Below are 17,980 nucleotides of genomic sequence, written 5' to 3'. Positions count from 1 at the left end.
ACATAAATGGTTAAATCAAATGAAATAGAAAGGAATTAAATCAAATCATTAATTATTTGATACAAGTGGTAATAAAATGTGACAAATGAGGTAACAGTGTATGGACTTTATCTCTTAATATTGGTAGCCATTCCATGCTTGTTGTTCCTTCATAAGATTTGTGTAGACACTTGTACTAAATGTGTCTAAAAACTGTAGTTGAATTCGTTTTGCTTTATGGATTTGTTTGCTCGGTCATTCTATGAGACATTTTTAGTTACCGACTTTGTTGCCAAACATTTCAAGCAGATAAGCCTGTCAAGGCTACTGTCTGATGGAGATTGTAATTGGAAACATTTTTACAAACAATGTAAGAATGTACTTTAACATGATCTTGATCAAACAAAGACCTTGACAGGCTTATTTGCCTGAAATGTTTAGCAACAAAGTTCGCAACTAAAAGTGGCTTATAAAATGACCGAGCAGACAAATCCGTAAAGCAAAATGAATTCAACTATAATTTTCAGACACATTTAGTTAGGTGGTCAAGCTGTCTTCATTCATAACACACCCTACATTTTCAAACATTGTCCTTCGTATTGGACAACTATTGCGTGTGTGATCAGTTTGTCTGCAACTTAAACATGCTTTGGGTTGACGCAGTCGTCGAGTCACCGATTGACTTGGAGATGGTGCCAGATTTATGGATGGAACTGCAAATGGGGATGGGCAGTTCTGTCTGTTATGCACGTACCTCTTGCATTGCGAACATCTCTGTGGTCAACTGTCTTCACCAGCTGATGGAATCCTTCTTCTCCTAGGTCTTCCTGCTTGGCCTCGCCAAGGTGGGGGCACGACGACAATTTGTTTCACATAAGGGGGGATGTCCCACTCACTAGGATGCCCTACCAGCATAATGGATCCTGAATAACCCTCCACGAAAACGATTTTGTTGTAGTAGTCAGTGCAGAATTCAATGGCTTCACGATTGTATTTACTGAAAAACACAATAAACTCAATCTTCAAGCACAATGTAAATGTTATGTCAATTACGGTTCAAATAAGAAATAAAGATATTCTAACCTTATTGCTGCAATGGCATGGCTGCATGGCAGTAAATCTGTTTGGAACTCACAACATAAACACGTCTTCCTGAACAGGTTTACAAGTCCCTCAATCTTCCCGTCTTTAACTTCGAACACCACTCAATTGATAGGCTTAACTAGAAAGCGATGTGCATCATTGAACCTTTTACTCAACTACCTGGTAACCCAAGGGCTGAGGGGCGTGGTCACCTGGACGAGCTCCTCGTACCGTTCATGGAACCAACGCTGAAACATGTCTCTGATGAACTCGATCAAAACAGTGATCGACATTTGTCTTGCATGCTTCAAGCATGAGTTAACACATTCCGCAATGTTGATGTCATCATTTGGTATCACCTTACCGATGAACATGCACTTGCCCATTTCTCAGGCCCTATTCACATAAGGTCCACGTGGGCTCCCAGGTGAATCTGTTGTATCTGGTTCATATGTCTGTTGAAATCGGCCACCTTATAGCAATCTTGAGCAAGGGTGAAAAGCATACAAACATCGTCGCGCTTGAACTTGTTTTTAAAGTTTTTTTTTCAAGTGGTAACCACATAAACCATGGTGCGCTTCTAGGTATGCATTTTGGATTACTTTTTTAATGTTGAAATGCTGATAAAAAATGAGCATAGTATTTTCAGGACAACCAACCGCGTCACGTAGCTTGCTAAGAAACCACATCCACGAGTCTTTGTCCTCAACATGGCCGATGCTAAACACAACTGGATATACGCACTCGTTTGCATCTTTGCATACAATGACAAACAGAATACCCTTGAACCTGCCTTTCAGATGTGTCGCATCAATTGCAACCATAGGACGCATTGCATCTCTAAACCCCCGAATACAAGCCTCGTATGACCAAAAACAATATTTGAATCTCTCTTCCTCATCAGTAGCTACTGCAATCACTGTGCCAGGATTTTCTTATTCCAACATATAAAAATACGATGGTAGTAGTTGAAATGACTTCTCCAGTGGACCGAAAACAAGCCTCTCTGCATACTCCTTCACTTGTCAAGCCTTACCATGCAAGCATTCAAATCCCCACTGAACCCTCATCTCATAAATTAAGTCCTTAGGTCTCAATGCTACTCCATTAGCCTGAATCTTGTGTGACATAAGTTCACCAATCATCTTCGTACTCATAGTTGGAAACCACTCTTGCAAACCATCAACGGTACAAGTGTGTACTTTGTGGAATATTTGAACTTTCCAATATTCTCCTCTATCAGGTAACTTCGTTGCACGAACATTGTACTTGCATGCCTTGTCCTTGCAACCAACCTTATAACGAGCTTTACATGACCTTTTTACTTTTATCGCAAACTTCTCTTTTATAACCAACATGTGCAAAGCTCGTTTTAACTCGACCTTCGACGAAAACATTCTTCCTTTCTATAAGCGATCTTCGGCACATGTCGACTCCTCAATGGTAATTGTTTGGAAGGAGAACTTTTTTGCACCTGCAATTTCCCACGTACGAGATATCCCTGCATTTCTCCTTTTTTTATCACTGTCATCGAGCAATGTATCAAGGGAACGAATCCCGTTCTCACCAGCGATGGGGTTATTGTATATGGGGTCATCACACTGAACATCTCCTACATCAACACCTCTAACAGGTTCCGTTTTGCCTTCAACATTATTGCAAATTGTAATGCCACTGTCATAAAGGCAATCATCGTCTGAACTGTCATCTTGCGATTGTTCAAGCCCATCATCTGAAGTGTCATCAAATCTATCTTCACCGGCAGTGAACAAATCCTCATTTCCCTCATCAAATACAGTATTATCCTCCAGCGTCGTAGTGTCACCCTTCAACCTCACATTGTTGTCCTCAACTGTCGTATTCTCATTTGACAATGGCATTACACACTCTACAGTTTCACCCGATCGTTGCATTTGTTCAAGAGAAGCAAGAAATTGGTTTGATACACATCCTGATCGGAATTGTGCAGCCAACTTGTTCTGTGAATGTCGTCTGTCTACCGGGCTGCACAAACTCTTGTGCATACCTCAATTGCCATTATTGTGGGTTACGAACCGAATGTTGTGGTATATGTGAAGTATTGTAAATCTCATTTTGATTGAACTGATTACCATGTTGTCCAACTTCTTCATGTGACATAACATTTGTTTGGTGTCCCTTAATGCTGACATACACAGCCAGAACATTCCTCTATTCTAGCAAAATTAATGCAACATCCTCATCGTCCTTGATAATTGGCCATGATAGCCCTCCGGGTGTACTGATCAATGCATGTAACTCAATCTCGTCAATTTCTAAGTTTACCCTAACAATATCTTCAACCAGCTTCATCAAGCCCACAAACGACAAGTCACTCCTAACCTCTCTCATTCGTGACTCACCACCCTTGTAAATGCCATCCATTCGCTGACCACTGTGTCTTATCACAAGTCGCACAATTGGAACCCCACTGAAATTTTGAAAAAAAAAATATTGTCAATCATTTTACACAATACATGTCGTGATCAAAAATTTATTAGTCGTGTTATTACACGCCATGCATATAACATAAAATGTTGTAACACGCCATGCATATCAAGTCAAATGTCGTGACACGTTATGCATCATTATCGTGACACGCCATGCATCACTGTCGTGACACGCCAATCACTGTAATTACTGACTCCTTGCACCAACAGCCGTGACAAGCTAAAAACCCAAAAAACCAGTTAACATACGACACACCTGGAATAGCCGTGACACGTAAAAAACCCATAAATTCGGTTAACCCACGACACCCTAGGAACAGTCGTGACACGCTAACAACCCAAAAAACTAGTTAACCCACAACACGCCAGGAACAGTCGTGATACGCTAAAATAACTCTAACTCATGTTATAGATGCATGGCGTGTAACAACTCTGGGCAATGTTTCTAATCCATCTTATCATTTATACCAAATGTTTCAGAAATTTAAGTGTGTTGCAGAAATAAACCCAATAACAGGTACCTTGATATCATCTCTACTATAGGGTGTGTTAATCTACGACAATGTGGCCAGATGTCGATAGATAGACCACAGCCCGATGACGATGGTGCTCAACAGAGAGTTGACAGAGCTCATACAGTTCAGAGATCTGAGAGAGCTGACAACGATGGTGCTCAACAAAGATTTGCCAAAGTTGACACAGTTTAGAGAGTTGAGAGAGAAAGATGATCGAGCCCAAACAGCAGTGTGCATTTATTTTTATTTTTTTCATTTTCTCTCTGACGGGAGGCAAATAGCTCAAACAGCTGAGCATTTATTTGAAAAGATGTTTTTAAGGGCATTTTGGTCTACTCATATTTATTTTTGGCTAGAAACAGATAACTTTATATGGGTGGTTATTTCTGAAATCACCTTATTACAAGGTCCTTTTCTCACAATTTCCTCATTAAAGAATCCCAAATACCAATTGCGAATGACATGGATAACTGACTCTGCTTCTATATTGGATAACGAGCAGTAGGAGTTGTTGAAAACTGATGACATGAATGTTTCAAGTTGGTTAAAATACAGTCTTTGGATGCCTACCATAAAAAAGTATGTATGTAATGAGCACCAAGCCACTTCCAGATTAATCTCTAAATCTCATTCGCCATCAAATGGTTGGGGATCACAATATAGTTTTCTATTGATTTAATTGTAAATTTTCCTACTTAAAATACTTTGTCTTCGTGCGCATTTGGAGTAAGAGGTTTTTGAGTTAAGATACAATTCATTATTTCTTTTGGGATCAAACCCGATACTATTTGAAGGTCTCAAGTATCAATTTTTTATATATATTTGAAGAGTAGAATTCGAACCTTACTCTTTTAAAGAATGAATTATACACCAAGTAATAAGTTAAATATTCAGGTGCCATTTTCATCAATATAAACACTCATTGGTTTATTTATTTCATCTAGAGGGATGTTATTCAATAATCCTCCCTGCTATAGTCCAATAATCACGCCAAATATTTACTTTTGACAATCAAGTATTCTCCGCTATTGCAGGTCAAACTCGACCAATACCCCATCATATAGGGGAGGCCCAAGGGATTTGATTGGAAAAGTAAGATTCAAATTTTCACTTTTTTTTAAAAAAAGTATATGCCCAGTATGAGAAACCAGGATCAATATTTAGTAGCCACGCTAATACTTCAACTGCTATGCTATATCTAAACAATGGTGAAAAGTCCATCATTCAGCCCGAATTCAGCGAAACAGTAATCAAATTTGCTCCTATTAGAGTTTTGGTCCATGAGCATGAGCGCCTTTTTTCATCTACTACCACGCTTTAGCTGGAAGAAGAAAGAGACTGGTTTGCGTTTTAATTCGATTTCGCTACAATGGCCTTGTCGTTCAGTACATTTTTCAGGTTAAAGTGAGCAGGTCTTACTTTTACCATTTTCATTAAAAGCTCGAAATTGACAAAAAGGAGTCTTCTTTTTAACTAACCTTTGTTTTTTTCCCTCCTCCAGCCACACGCCCTAAAGCGACGGGTCCTCCTCTCCCTCCCATGCCCTCCTGCCCCCTGCACCCTTGGCCACGGCCGTAGCTGCTTGCAGCGTGCCTTTTTGGGGGGTCGACTTCCTCGTTCCTGAAATGCCCTCGCATTTAATTCCTCGAAAACTACCTCACCTTCGTCCTTGAGAATTGAAACCACCTTTCTGTCTAGAAATCAATTCAAACAACATTCTCATTTCAACAATCGTCCATCTGAACTCTACTTCAATTCATTATCCACACAATTTTCATTTTAATTCCTCCTGTTAATGAGATTTGATATGACGTGTTCACGTTTGAGAACTCATTTATGTTGCCAGAATGGCCGTGGGGTAAATTGACTGCTAGTGCTCCAATTTGCATGTGCGAAACATCTGAGGAGGAAAAAAAAGCTGGTTACAGAATACAGATTTAATATTTTGAGTAAATATTCTGCAGAGGGTGTTTTAAAAGCCTAACGGAAAACCCAAGGAAAATGGGGTTGTGATGGAACTAATGAGCAATGGGCAATTAAAAATAAAGCAAGAACAAGGATGTCAGACGAAATTAAATGCTAATGAATGTTGGGTTGTTGTTATTGGAGAATTATTAGGCTCTGGATGTTAATTTGCTTTGTGTGTCTGTGTTTTTTTTTTTTATACCTTTTAAGGCTCCTCTTTACAGCCCGAGGAGCATGATATTTTGAGCTGCAAAAAGATCCACCCTAAGTAAACTCCACTATCAGACTTTGGTTGCAGTTTCCAAAAGGTAATTAATTAATGTTAACATATTTGTTACATAAGTTGTTTCAAATACTTACTCAAATGATAATTAAAAAAGACTGAGGAAAAAAACACAAGGAAGAATGCAATTAATTGAAGTGGTTGGGTGAATTTCAATTGAAGGCTCGTGGGAGAGAATGACAAAGAAGTAAATGCAAAAAATTACAAAAGAAAGCAGTGGAGAAAGGGACTGGACAAATGGGTTTCTAATTGCCGGATGGCATTGGGCCCAATGGCCCGGTGTAGCACGTAGGTCGAGGGTCCAACCCTCTATTCCCCACTCTGCCTCGCATTTAAAGTCGGGAATTTTAGATCTCCTAGGAGAATTTTCACAAAACAAGTAGCTCTATCCTCTTTTGCAGTTTCAAAGTGGAACATGTGGTAGTAGTAGTTAGTACTATAGTAATGTTTACTTCCAAAAATCACTTGTCTTTAGCCAATGCTTATTTGAAATGATACCAACTTCAATTTGCAATATCATTTAAGCCTAAATATAAAATTGCTTTTAGTGTACTAGCTAAAAAAAAATAGTAGTCAAACCAAATAAGGAAATTAATGATTTAACAGGACGCATCCATTGAATTATTAGCAAGAAGAGCTTTTTTGCCCTTTTTGATGAGCAGAAACAAAAGGCCAACCGTAGAAACAAAGTAAAGAAAGAACAAAAGAAAAGATATCTAAGCTAATCATCTGTCTATCAAAGCGTGAAAGGTGAAAATCTACGAATCCAATCAAAAAAGAAGAATACCCTGTGGATAAATGGTGTAACATTACAACGTCCCCCATATGTCATGGGTATCTTGCTTTTAAGATCGGGTTTACATAGTAGTTTCTCAAGCTTTTCTTGTCATCTACTCTCCATTTAAAAGTCTCTCTCAAGTCTCTGTCTCCAGCCCATGTGACCAACCCATAAATCTATCCCCCAACTTCCCTCCCCTAGTATACAAGACCAGAGACAGAGACAGAGACAGACAGCGCCGTAGGCTTTCTTAGCAGCGACAGGACAGTGGATACAGTCATACAGCGAAAAAAGAGTTAGAGAGAAAGAGCTCTTGCCTCGGTTACTGCTCCAACACTTTTGCTTTTGAGAAGCTAAGTTGAACTGATCCAAAAGGTAGCAGGTAGCAGACACCCTGTAGGCTTGTACTCCAAGCTAACTCTCTCTCCTACCCTACACTTCATATATGCGTTCCTTGCTCTCTGTCTCGTTACATTTGCAGTTTCTTGCTGGGTTTCTTGAGAGAGAAAGAGACATGGGGGTCATTGGATTCCGTTTTGATCCAAATGTGGTGGTTTTGTGTGGGAAGAGGAAGTTTAGGAGCTTGTTTTGGAGAGTTAGAGCCGAGATAAGGAGACAAGTGAAGGCTAGGACATCCAAGCAGAGGTTTAGCTTCCACTACGATCCTTTCAGTTATGCTCTCAACTTCGACAATGGCAACTTCGGTTTCTTATGCTGATCATCCCCCAAGTAGCCAGCAACAAGAAGGGGAACACAGCGTAGAAGATATTAGCTTATGTTAATTTAGGTCTGTTTGTAAGCTTTCTTTTTCTATTTTTGCTTTCTCTTGTTTCTCAGTTTTGCTCATCGATCTTTGGATAATGATTGTAATTAAAATCCAACTTCATAAAGGAAAGCAATCTACATCTTTTAGCTCAAAATCCTTCCAATATAAATAGATTAACAACCTCTTCTTCTTGTCCCTTAAATGCTCCAACAAAGTAGTAACTTACCTACCAACGAAGGAGGCAAGAGTATAAAAGATGGCTTCGGAAAGGAGAAAATGCAAGTTCAGATATGGAATTTGCTCAATGTTATGGTTCCCAAAGAATCAAAGCTTAGTTTAGAATCCAGCTGAAGTAAGCGGGCAGCTCTTGTTCTTTCTCAACCAGCTAAAGCCAGAGAAGACAAAATTCTTCTAACATCTTTAAATCGCCATAGAAAGTTCTCTGACCATATCGCAAGTTGGTTTTTCTCTTGGTGGTGTTTTTCTTTCACTGTAATGGCACCACTGGTCCGCCACAAGTTCATAACTATAAATGCCAAGCGCTAAGCCAGCAACATTTCTCCTTTGTTTTGTCTACTGATGCTATGATTACTGTTTGCTACTACCTTCTCTCTATAATCTTCTCCGTGTGATGGCTTTTTCCTGCTGGCCGGACCCCCCGCTAGACTCCAAAAAATCTGGGGTGGTCGCTGCAATCGTCAGAACTCTGTATAGGTTCTCTCAGATTCTGCTGGAGCAATCTGATTTCATTGGTTTTTATCCTTTTAGATTCATTCCTTTCGTAAGAACCATTCACCCGGTATATTTCTCTCTAATCTTTAAGGGAGGAATCCTGCTACTTGCTACTACCATTCTTTCTTCTTTTTTTGTCTTTTTTTTTTATTTCCAAATACTAACATTAGTGGCACAAAAACTTGGAACAAGTTATTCCACGATATCCAATCAATTGTGGTGTCTTCGCCCCCAAGCTACGGACTGAAACTAGAAAGCCATTTCTGCAAGTATTACTATGATTTGCCGTTGGGGCTTGGAGCTTTTATCCTTCTCTCTCGCCTGTCGGAATTTCATTTTTGGGAGAGAAAAAGCATTTATTTATCGTTCCTGTGAGAGGACCAAAACGCCAGAATCATTTCACGAGTTTCTATTCTCGTTGGCTCTGGTCGAAATGTGCGAGACTGTTCAAGAATTTGTGCGTCGACTGTCGACAACTGAAGCTTACGTGTACGTTCAGTACTCAATAGTCGTCTCGATACACACAGGACTCCTCTTATTCGTTCTTTTACGTGTATACTCAGCACTTACGTGTATGATTGAAGGTCACTGGGAGTGATACATACATATATATATATATATATTCTTTGATGCAATATTCATTTATGAGATCCATGAAAATTTGAGAATTTCAATAAGCATTATGAGATCCATGGAAATTTTTACATTTTAGATTCTAGTTTCATCATGTGTTAAGAGTGTGGTTCAATTTTATATTAAATTTGATCTAATTATATGCTATTTTGTCAGTTCATATTTTATTTAAATAATTTCACATATGCTTTTCATTTTTTTTATCTGAGTAAATCATAGATGTTGCGCATTATTTGGTTATAATAGTTTTTTTATTATTGTCCATGTAACATTATTAAAACAAAATAACATTTGCTCAATTAGTTACATAGATAGAGAATTATATAAATGATAATTTAATCATATATTATGACACACCATTAATTAATTATTGAAACATTATGTTGTTTCATTCCTAATTTCTCAGCCACTAATTAGGCCAAATTATATTTTAAGCACATCCTTGAAAAGATATGCAGTAATTAAGAAAAAAAAGTGAAATTCTTTTGCACTTAATTTTTTTTTTGAAAGAAACTTAGTAATAAATATTCAATCATAATTAATTGTAAATAGTATACGGAATATTAGTGGCATAATACTTGAAAAACCTCATGAAATTTTTAAGAAAGTTTCAATAAATTTATTTATTTTATTACATTCAATAATTTTTTTTTATTTTAAGTAAAATAGATTTATACAATTAACGGTTGATTAATTATCATTAATCAAAATATCACTTATCATTTTATGTTCACGTTATATTAATATGACATTGACCTGTAAGTTGAAAGATGTCAAATAATTATATCATCATGTCATATCATCATGTCATATCAACATACTATATTACTATTATTATTATAACATATCAATATGTTATGTTAATATCGTGTGATATAAAATAACAAATAGTATTTTGACTAAAACCAACTAATCAATAATTAGTTATAAGAATTTATTTGGTTAAAAATAAAAATTTGAGAACTTAATTTAACATAATAAAAAAAATAAAGATATATTTAAATTTTATTATATAATTCAATAATATTCTAAATATTGTGTCAATAATATTTTACTATTATAATCAATTAAAAAATTTATTAATGTAACTTATATCGTTTATTCGTTCTCTTTTAATTGAAGATTTCAAAGAATCTAAACTACTACCACCGAACATTTTTATTGGTATTTGATTAATAAAACAATAGTCAATATTTCACTCTAGTAATGAACTATGAATTTAAGACAAAATAGAAATTGATCATCATACCAAGTATCGGTGTTATGTTTTATATTTACACGACAAAATTTTTAATATTAAGTTGATTTGTTCCATTGAGAAAAAAAAAAAAAAAACAGTTGATATGTTTCTTTAATTACCATCATGCCTTTATGAGGTGCTAATATTCAAAGGCATCTAACAGTTGAGCTATGTATTTGAGAAAAGAAAAGGAGGATGAGGAAAAATAAACTTTGATATAATATTTAATAAGTCTGTAAATTGTTTCAATTTTTTTTAAAAAAAGTAAGTATTTTTTATTATTTTTAATTAAATCTTCATATTTTTATTTTAGTCAAATAAATTTTTATAATTAATAATAAATTAATTGTTATTAGTAAAAATGTTACTTGTCATTTTATATTCACATGACATTGATGTGAAGAGTAAAAAATATCAAATAATTAAATTATCATGTTAAATTAACATGTCATATCGTCATTAATTATAATATGTTACGTTAACGTCATGCAACGCATAATCATAAATGATATTTTGATTGAATTAATCATTAGTTATAAAATTTATTTGACTAAAAATAAAACTAAAAGAGTTTATTTGACTTGAAATGAAAGTATAATGATTTGATTGAACACAATAAAAATATAAAAAATTATTTAAAATTTTCTAAATAAGTTAGAGACTTTTTTAAATATTATATCATAAAATTTTTTATATAATAGGAACAAGATTAGTAATTTCACTAAATAAGCAAAGATAATTGGTGTCCACAATTATTCGGATATATTCCTTGAAGCTCAAAAAATTGGTAATACCATGGGAACAATATTAGCTATTTCGACCTCTTCCTAAATATATATTTCTTGCTTTTTTTTTTTTAAACTAAAGAATTAGAGCTCACATTAGAAGAAGACATTCTCCCAACAAAATATGCCAATATGGGATTCATGTTAAAATTAAGTCATAGTCATAAAAGAGTTATTTTCACTGTTTTTTACGTTATGTAGCTGTTCTAATCTTGTTCTCATTTTATAAAACAACTTGTTGAAGAACAATACGTTAACTAAAATCAGGTATCTAAAGATGTTTAATTTATTTTTATTTTTGTTTTCAAGTTGCATAAAGGTCTGTTCTTTTGGATTTTGTTTTGTGTTGGATAGCTTCATTTTCCTGTTTCTAATTACCATTGATGTACTCAGAAATTTGCTTTAAATTTCCTTTGAATTTAAATCGGTTTAAGTTTTGCTTTTTGAGTTATCTTTTCTTGCTTCCATTTTCGTTTGAGTTTCCTTGTATTTTCAATTCCAGTTCATCTCCCTTTTGTGTTTGAATTTGTGTGTTATCAAGATTTTGACATTTTCATTCTCCGTCCGTTTTGAAATGCTTATGCTTTTGAAGTGCTGGACAGAAGGCTTGAACCAAACCCAGCCCAACTATAAAGTGGAGTAATGGTATTCACTTTACGAAACGTACTCACTTGGGCCTTTGGGAACCAAAAATTACGGCCCAAAGGTTTTTCCTTTAAGGTGGAGATCGTGGATTGGAAAGAACAAAGAAATGTACGGTGGATGATGAAGCCAACTCATGAATCCAAGTGAAACACCCATTCGAAACCTTGAATATTTAAAAAAGTGACAAAACAAAACAGGAGAAACGCGCGTTTTTAAAGTGGCGCCAAAACCTCCAAAACTAAATTTCCATTTCCCCCTCTATCCTCTCTTCAATTAATCGTTTCCCTCTCTCCCAAATCCCGTTTAACACAATCCCCATATATTGTCGAACCCTTTTCCTCCTAATTCTGTAAGAAACTGCTCTCTCATTATCTTTCAGTGGAGTAAAGAAACAAGAAAATGGCAGGAGGATCCAAGTCAAATCCACCGAAGCCAAGGAAGAGAGTGGACGCTGCTTCAACCGCTGCCCCTGCCTCCTCTCTCGTCCGCGCCAAAGATGGCAGTGCTTTTGCCAAATGGTAATCTCATTCTCTCTCAATTTAAACTTTCATGCTGATTTCCTTTCTGGGTATTTTCGTTTATTTTCACATCTTTCTAGATTTACTATAAGTCGAAGTATTTTGGTCCCTTTAGTTAACGGGCTCATTTGTTTGTTTTAAATCTGTGAAATTGCAGTGAAGAGTGTAACAAAACTGTACCAGTGGCTCTTATTAGTATGCATAGCTGTAGCCTTGATGCCAAGATCAAAATGAATTTGGGTTAGTCTCCAATTTGTCTTGATTCAATACTACAAGTTAGATTGGATTATGAGTAATGATGGTGGGTTTATTCTTAATTTGTTGTACTTTCTTATTTTCTTAATTTAGAGGCTCAAGTCATTGAGAAGCCTGCTGAAGTTAAGAAGAAACCTGCAGAAAGGTAATTTTCACTTTCACTAACTTTCCTCCTTTTGCTTTGTTTTGTAGTTTCATCTTCACTTTTAATCTTTTTTTTTTTTTTGCTCAATCTTGACTTCTAATTTATTTACGTCCATGATAATTATACAGGAAGAAGCCAGCATCAACAGAATCAAATCCAAAAAAACCGAAGAAGTTGAAGAAGGGCAAGGATCCCAATGCCCCCAAACGTCCTCCTACCGCCTTCTTCTTGTTCATGTAACGCCCTTCTCTTTTTTTCGTTAAATTTCATGAAGAAGTACTCTTCAATTAATTGATAACTCTTGCTGTTTTCCAGGGATGACTTCAGAAAATCTTATAAGGAAGCTAATCCAGATGCAAAGGGCGTTACAGGGGTATGGATTTCTGACTATAGTGATTAAGTGTTTTTTTTTCTCTTTTATAATGGAATATGGTTTGTGTTATTAAAATTTGATTGATGAAATCTAGGTTGCTAAGGAAGGGGGTGAGAAATGGAAGTCCATGTCAGAAGAAGTGAGTTCTACATATATAATTATTTTGATTTGAACCTCTTAGTCATTAGAATTAGTTAGTTAATGAATTTTTATTATGGGTTTTGACCTCAACCTTGATTTAAATCAGGAAAAGAAGCCTTATGTTGATAAAGCTGCTGAGCTTAAAGCGGAGTATGAGAAGGCATTGGAGGAGGTTAACGATGCTGACAATGAAAATGAGGATGTAAGGCTTCACTCGCCATGTTTTTGAAAGTTAACATTTGGTTTAGCTAATGGTGCCTTGGTCTTCCCTTTATCTTTTGCTGAATATGTTTTAACTTGTTTGTGATTGTTTAGGGGGAAGGAAGTCCAGAGAAGGACACGGCTGCTGCTGAAAAGGAGGCAAAAGAAGTATTAGATGATTATTAATTGGTGGCATAATTTATTCCCAAGAATTTCTTGTTCATATTTTGGTGGGGGTGTTGTAAATTTTTGAATCTCCTTTTTGAGGCGATGAATTCTAGTAGGTGTCTGCATATGTTGAGAATCATCTTGCTTCCTATCTTTTCTAATCATGTTGTACTGTCTTCTTCCACATGTGAAGGCCGAGGCAGGTTCTTTAAAGTAAAGTTCATGACTTAGCAGTAGTAATGATAACAAAAATTGATCTTTAGAGGTGGTCCTTAAATTTTCTTGTGTCTACATTTCTGAAGACAAGTTTTTTCTGAGTACTGAATTTGTCTCCATGGAATGGTTATGCAAGCTGGTAGTAAAAAAAAAAGAGAACTTTGCTTTGGAGTAAAAGTTAAAATGTGCATCAGTGCTCTATATTGAAAAACAATGTTTTTCCCATAGTGGTAGTTATTAATGAAATTGAGCTAGAGGCTACTAATGAAAAAGTAAGGAAAAAAAATGGACTACCGCTGTAAAACATAACCTATCTCTTTCTCGCATGTGAGGATGCTCATTAGGCCATGAGCGTGTATACTTGGGGCAAATTTGAGTCAGCATTTCACTGGCCCATCCCTTATTTCTTTCCCCTGCAAGGCGGCAGAGGTTTGCCACATAGGCAGAGATTATGAGCATAAGCAGAAGCAGGGAAGATATTGTAAGGTCGCCCTTGTGGGATCTCTCCACATAGCCTGTTTGCCCTGAAGCTTGCATGTCTCATTCTATGGATACCCAACAAGGTAGTTGGGATTTTTCCAGTGAGCCTGTTAATGGAAAGGTCAAGCCATTCAAGTTTCACCAGTTGTCCTAAACTTGTGGGAATGGTGCCAGTTATCTGGTTCCTCGAAATATCCAGCCTTTCAAGTTCAATGAGATTTGAGATTGAACTGGGGACTTGGCCTGCAATCTTGTTGCTTCCTATATTCAGCACCTTCAAACTCAAGCCTTCAGTGAATTCTGGCATCGTGCCAGAGATGAGATTATTTGAGACATCTATAACCTCCAAAAAGCTGCTTGTTCTATTATTTAAAATGCTTGAGAGAGACCCGAATACCTGATTTGAATGGAGATCAATAGAGGAAATACCATCTGGCACAGCGAGTTCCGAAAGATCAAACTTCAGTTGGTTGTTTGAAAGCTTCAGCTTCTGTAGACTTGTCATATTTGTGAAGAAAGCGAAAATGCTCCCTGTGAGAAAGTTATCGGATAGGTCTATGGAGCTCATTGAATCTGGTCTTGTAAACTTTGGGAGGGTTCCTCTCAGTTTACAGCCAGCTAGATTTACATCTGAAAGCTGTCTGTGCATGATCCAGTCAGGAACTGTCCCCAAACTGAGGTTGTTGAAGGACAGGTCTATTGACAAAAGTGAAGGAATGCCCCTGCTAGAAATCACCGGTAAAGGATCTGAGAACCCATTTCTGGATAAGTTAAGGGACCAAAGGTTCTGTAATCTTGAAATAGATGCTGGAATATGACCTATAAACTTGTTGCTACTCAGTGAAAGACTAGTTAGAGATTTAAGGTTTCCAATCTGGTCTGGGATTATTCCTGTGAGCTGGTTGTGGCTCAGTGACAAGTCTGACAGAGTGACCAGGCTGAACATGGAAATGGGTAGGTGCCCTGATAAGTGGTTATTGGAGAGGTCAATATAGGTGATGTTTCGAAACTGTCCTACAAATTCAGGTATAAAACCAGACAATAAATTGAAGCTGAGATCAAAAGACTGCAAACGAAGAAGACTTTTGAAACTAGAAGGGATTGGACCTGTCAATGAATTTCTTCCAAAATTTATCAGGACAAGGTTTCTCAAATTTCCTAGGCTTGGAGGAACTGGCCCCCTGAAACGGTTACCAGCCAATGAGAGCGTTTGGAGCAAGTATAAACGACCTAAACCTGAAGGAATGTTCCCTTCAAGGGAATTGTCTTCCAGGACCAACTGCGTGAGACGGGTTAGATTGGAAAAGTTCTCAGGGATTGGACCTGTAATAAGCTTCATCCCACTTATCACCAACACCTCCAAGAATTGCAAACTGCCCAGAGAAGGCGACAAAGTACCCTTCATGTAGAGGCTACTGTCCCTTTCTGGCCTTTGCAGCGCCAGTGTGGTGACCCTTCCCGCTGGATTACACTGAACACCCTCCCAATCTCCTCCACAGCAGTCTCTTCCTATCCATGAAGAGAGACTATCTGTAGTGTCCTTCAAGATTTTGGCTTTGAAACCAAGAAGAGCAGCTCTATCCGCCTCTGAGCAAACTGCTGGTGCTTGTGAGGCTGTTTGAGCTAGTGACAGTGGAAACACTTCTAGAATGGAACATATAAGCAGAACCTTTAAAACCCATCTGAGAATCTGCATTTTGGAAGGCGGGTCTTGATCAGATCAGAGAGATTATCGAAAAATATATAGAATTTTCCACTGATGTTGGATCTGACAAGAAGAACTTTGAATGGGGAAAAATTATATTCTATCATGAAAAAAGCAAAACTAAAGTTTGCAAAGCAGACATGGGTTTATTCTATTCCTTCACGTAGACAGGAAGGTATAATGATGAAAAAGAAGGAAGAAAAAGATTCAAAGTGTGAAATTGAATTATAACTTGGTTGGAGATCTGCTAGACCCTGAACAATGCCACCTCTTATTTATAGTAGTAACAGAAAAATGAAATCCCTTCCATGTTTACTATTTTGAAAGATGAAAACTAGAAAAAATAAAAAATCCTGTATCTGTTTAAAGACATTCACATGGAGAATTCTGACCGTTCGATGGATCACGAGGATCCTAATTCCATTTGAACGTTGGAGCGCAGCTGGTTCAAATTCTTCACCTTTTTGGAAAACCATGTAGCCTCATTTCTGGCTGAAGCCCACAACTTCACGCTGTACCATCATTTTCTTTTTTTTTGGTTTTGTCTCTTTGGAGAGATCTGATACCATTTTCTTCATGTTTTGACACCATTAATCCTCGTGATAAGGCTCAGCTCTTACCCTTCATGTGGGCTCATAATTTACCAGAAATTCAGAGTCATCACAAGCGTCAGAAAACCCCCATAATCTCGTTATTTTCCGAGCCCTTAAACCATAAATAGATCAACTGTTATTATGCGTTGCTCGTTCAACAAATTACCAATCAATTGTAACCGTTATATCTGCTTTTAAATTGAATTTCAAAAGTTGACAAATGTACTTATTAAAAATATGGATGGATATGATGACAAGCTTGTAAAAAAGAAAGGTTTAGATTGATCTATAGTACTTGGGACACACCATGTAGGAGCCACTACCCTATAACTACCCCTGAAAGATAAGAAGATTTGCTTTGATTATTGATCCTTTTCCTAATAGGGGAAGCTTTCGTTTGCTTCCTCTACTAGTTAATCAAGGTGGTTTTCAACTTTTTAACTCCAACAGGAGACTTGTCTTGCAGCCTTGTAGGATGTGTAGCCTACTGATTTTGCTGCTTCCAGGTTGTTTTCCTGCTACTACTTCTAGTTTTTATTTCTTTCGGTACAGAAAAAACACAGAAAAGTAAAGCCAGCTTGGGAAAATAATACTGTAATTAGGATGCCAGATGTACACTTGTTTAATAGGAACAATAATCTTAAATTTGCTCTTTTTGGAGACAAAATCTTTCCGGCAAGTATACATCTTAGTCAGAAATGTTGAATTTCTTGGAGAAGTTTGTCAACCAATCATTCTTGAATTTTGACACTTGTATTTCCTGCCTGGAGTCACATCTTCAGTCTTCACTCACCACCCCTTTCCCCTTTCTTTCCACATTAATTCCCTCTAATTTAAACCGTATAACCCCCCCCAATGTGGGAGTAATAGGAGGTTTAATTACATCTATGTGAACTACATTTCTTCCCACCTTTTAATCATTTCTCCTTCGTCAGTGGTGATATTAGATTTGCAAACAAGTCAATATGGTAATGTAAACCAATAGAAGCTTTGCTTTAGGGAATTCAGAATTCCCAAAGTTGTATCTTTTGTACTACTCACTACTTCTAAAGGGGTGGCAGTTAATTTTGCAAACCCCTTTTTTGCTGTCAAATTATGGCCTACAGATTTATTTTTCTTTCGTATGTTAAAAGCTACTCTCCTTTTTATAAGGCAACCACTGCCATCTTTTCACTTGTTGCCTTAGCTACATGCCGAAGCAATTTATTACAATTGGAAGGTAGCACCCTCTTCTATATATATATATATGTATATATGTATATATATATAATTTTTTTTTTTTTTTTTTTTGTTTTTTTTTTTATATATTATAT

At 36.6% G+C, this 17,980-nt stretch overlaps 3 protein-coding genes across 3 annotated transcripts; 1 reads left to right on the top strand and 2 right to left on the bottom strand.

Annotated features, from left to right (window-relative positions):
- LOC108660628 lies at positions 760-2,459 on the bottom strand. The gene is made up of 4 exons (XM_018114874.1): positions 2,099-2,459; positions 1,722-1,981; positions 1,243-1,367; positions 760-976 (listed from the first exon to the last, which is right to left on the bottom strand). Exons 1-4 carry the CDS (start codon positions 2,457-2,459, stop codon positions 760-762), a joined length of 963 nt encoding a protein of 320 aa, XP_017970363.1.
- Positions 12,107-13,945, top strand: LOC18608435 (high mobility group B protein 7). Its single transcript, XM_007043138.2, has 8 exons — positions 12,107-12,390; positions 12,548-12,630; positions 12,739-12,790; positions 12,919-13,026; positions 13,106-13,163; positions 13,258-13,302; positions 13,411-13,506; positions 13,620-13,945. Exons 1-8 carry the CDS (start codon positions 12,272-12,274, stop codon positions 13,689-13,691), a joined length of 633 nt encoding a protein of 210 aa, XP_007043200.2. The 5' UTR covers positions 12,107-12,271; the 3' UTR covers positions 13,692-13,945.
- On the bottom strand, positions 14,062-16,408 carry LOC18608434 (MDIS1-interacting receptor like kinase 2). Its single transcript, XM_007043137.2, has one exon. The coding sequence runs from the start codon at positions 16,063-16,065 to the stop codon at positions 14,290-14,292; it is 1,776 nt and encodes a 591-aa protein (XP_007043199.2). The 5' UTR covers positions 16,066-16,408; the 3' UTR covers positions 14,062-14,289.

The sequence above is a fragment of the Theobroma cacao genome, chromosome 2 (assembly GCF_000208745.1).
Source record: "Theobroma cacao cultivar B97-61/B2 chromosome 2, Criollo_cocoa_genome_V2, whole genome shotgun sequence".
NCBI classification, from domain to species: Eukaryota; Viridiplantae; Streptophyta; class Magnoliopsida; order Malvales; family Malvaceae; genus Theobroma; species Theobroma cacao.
Note: the sequence above shows the minus strand (reverse complement) of the source record. Positions and strands in the feature narration are given on the sequence as shown.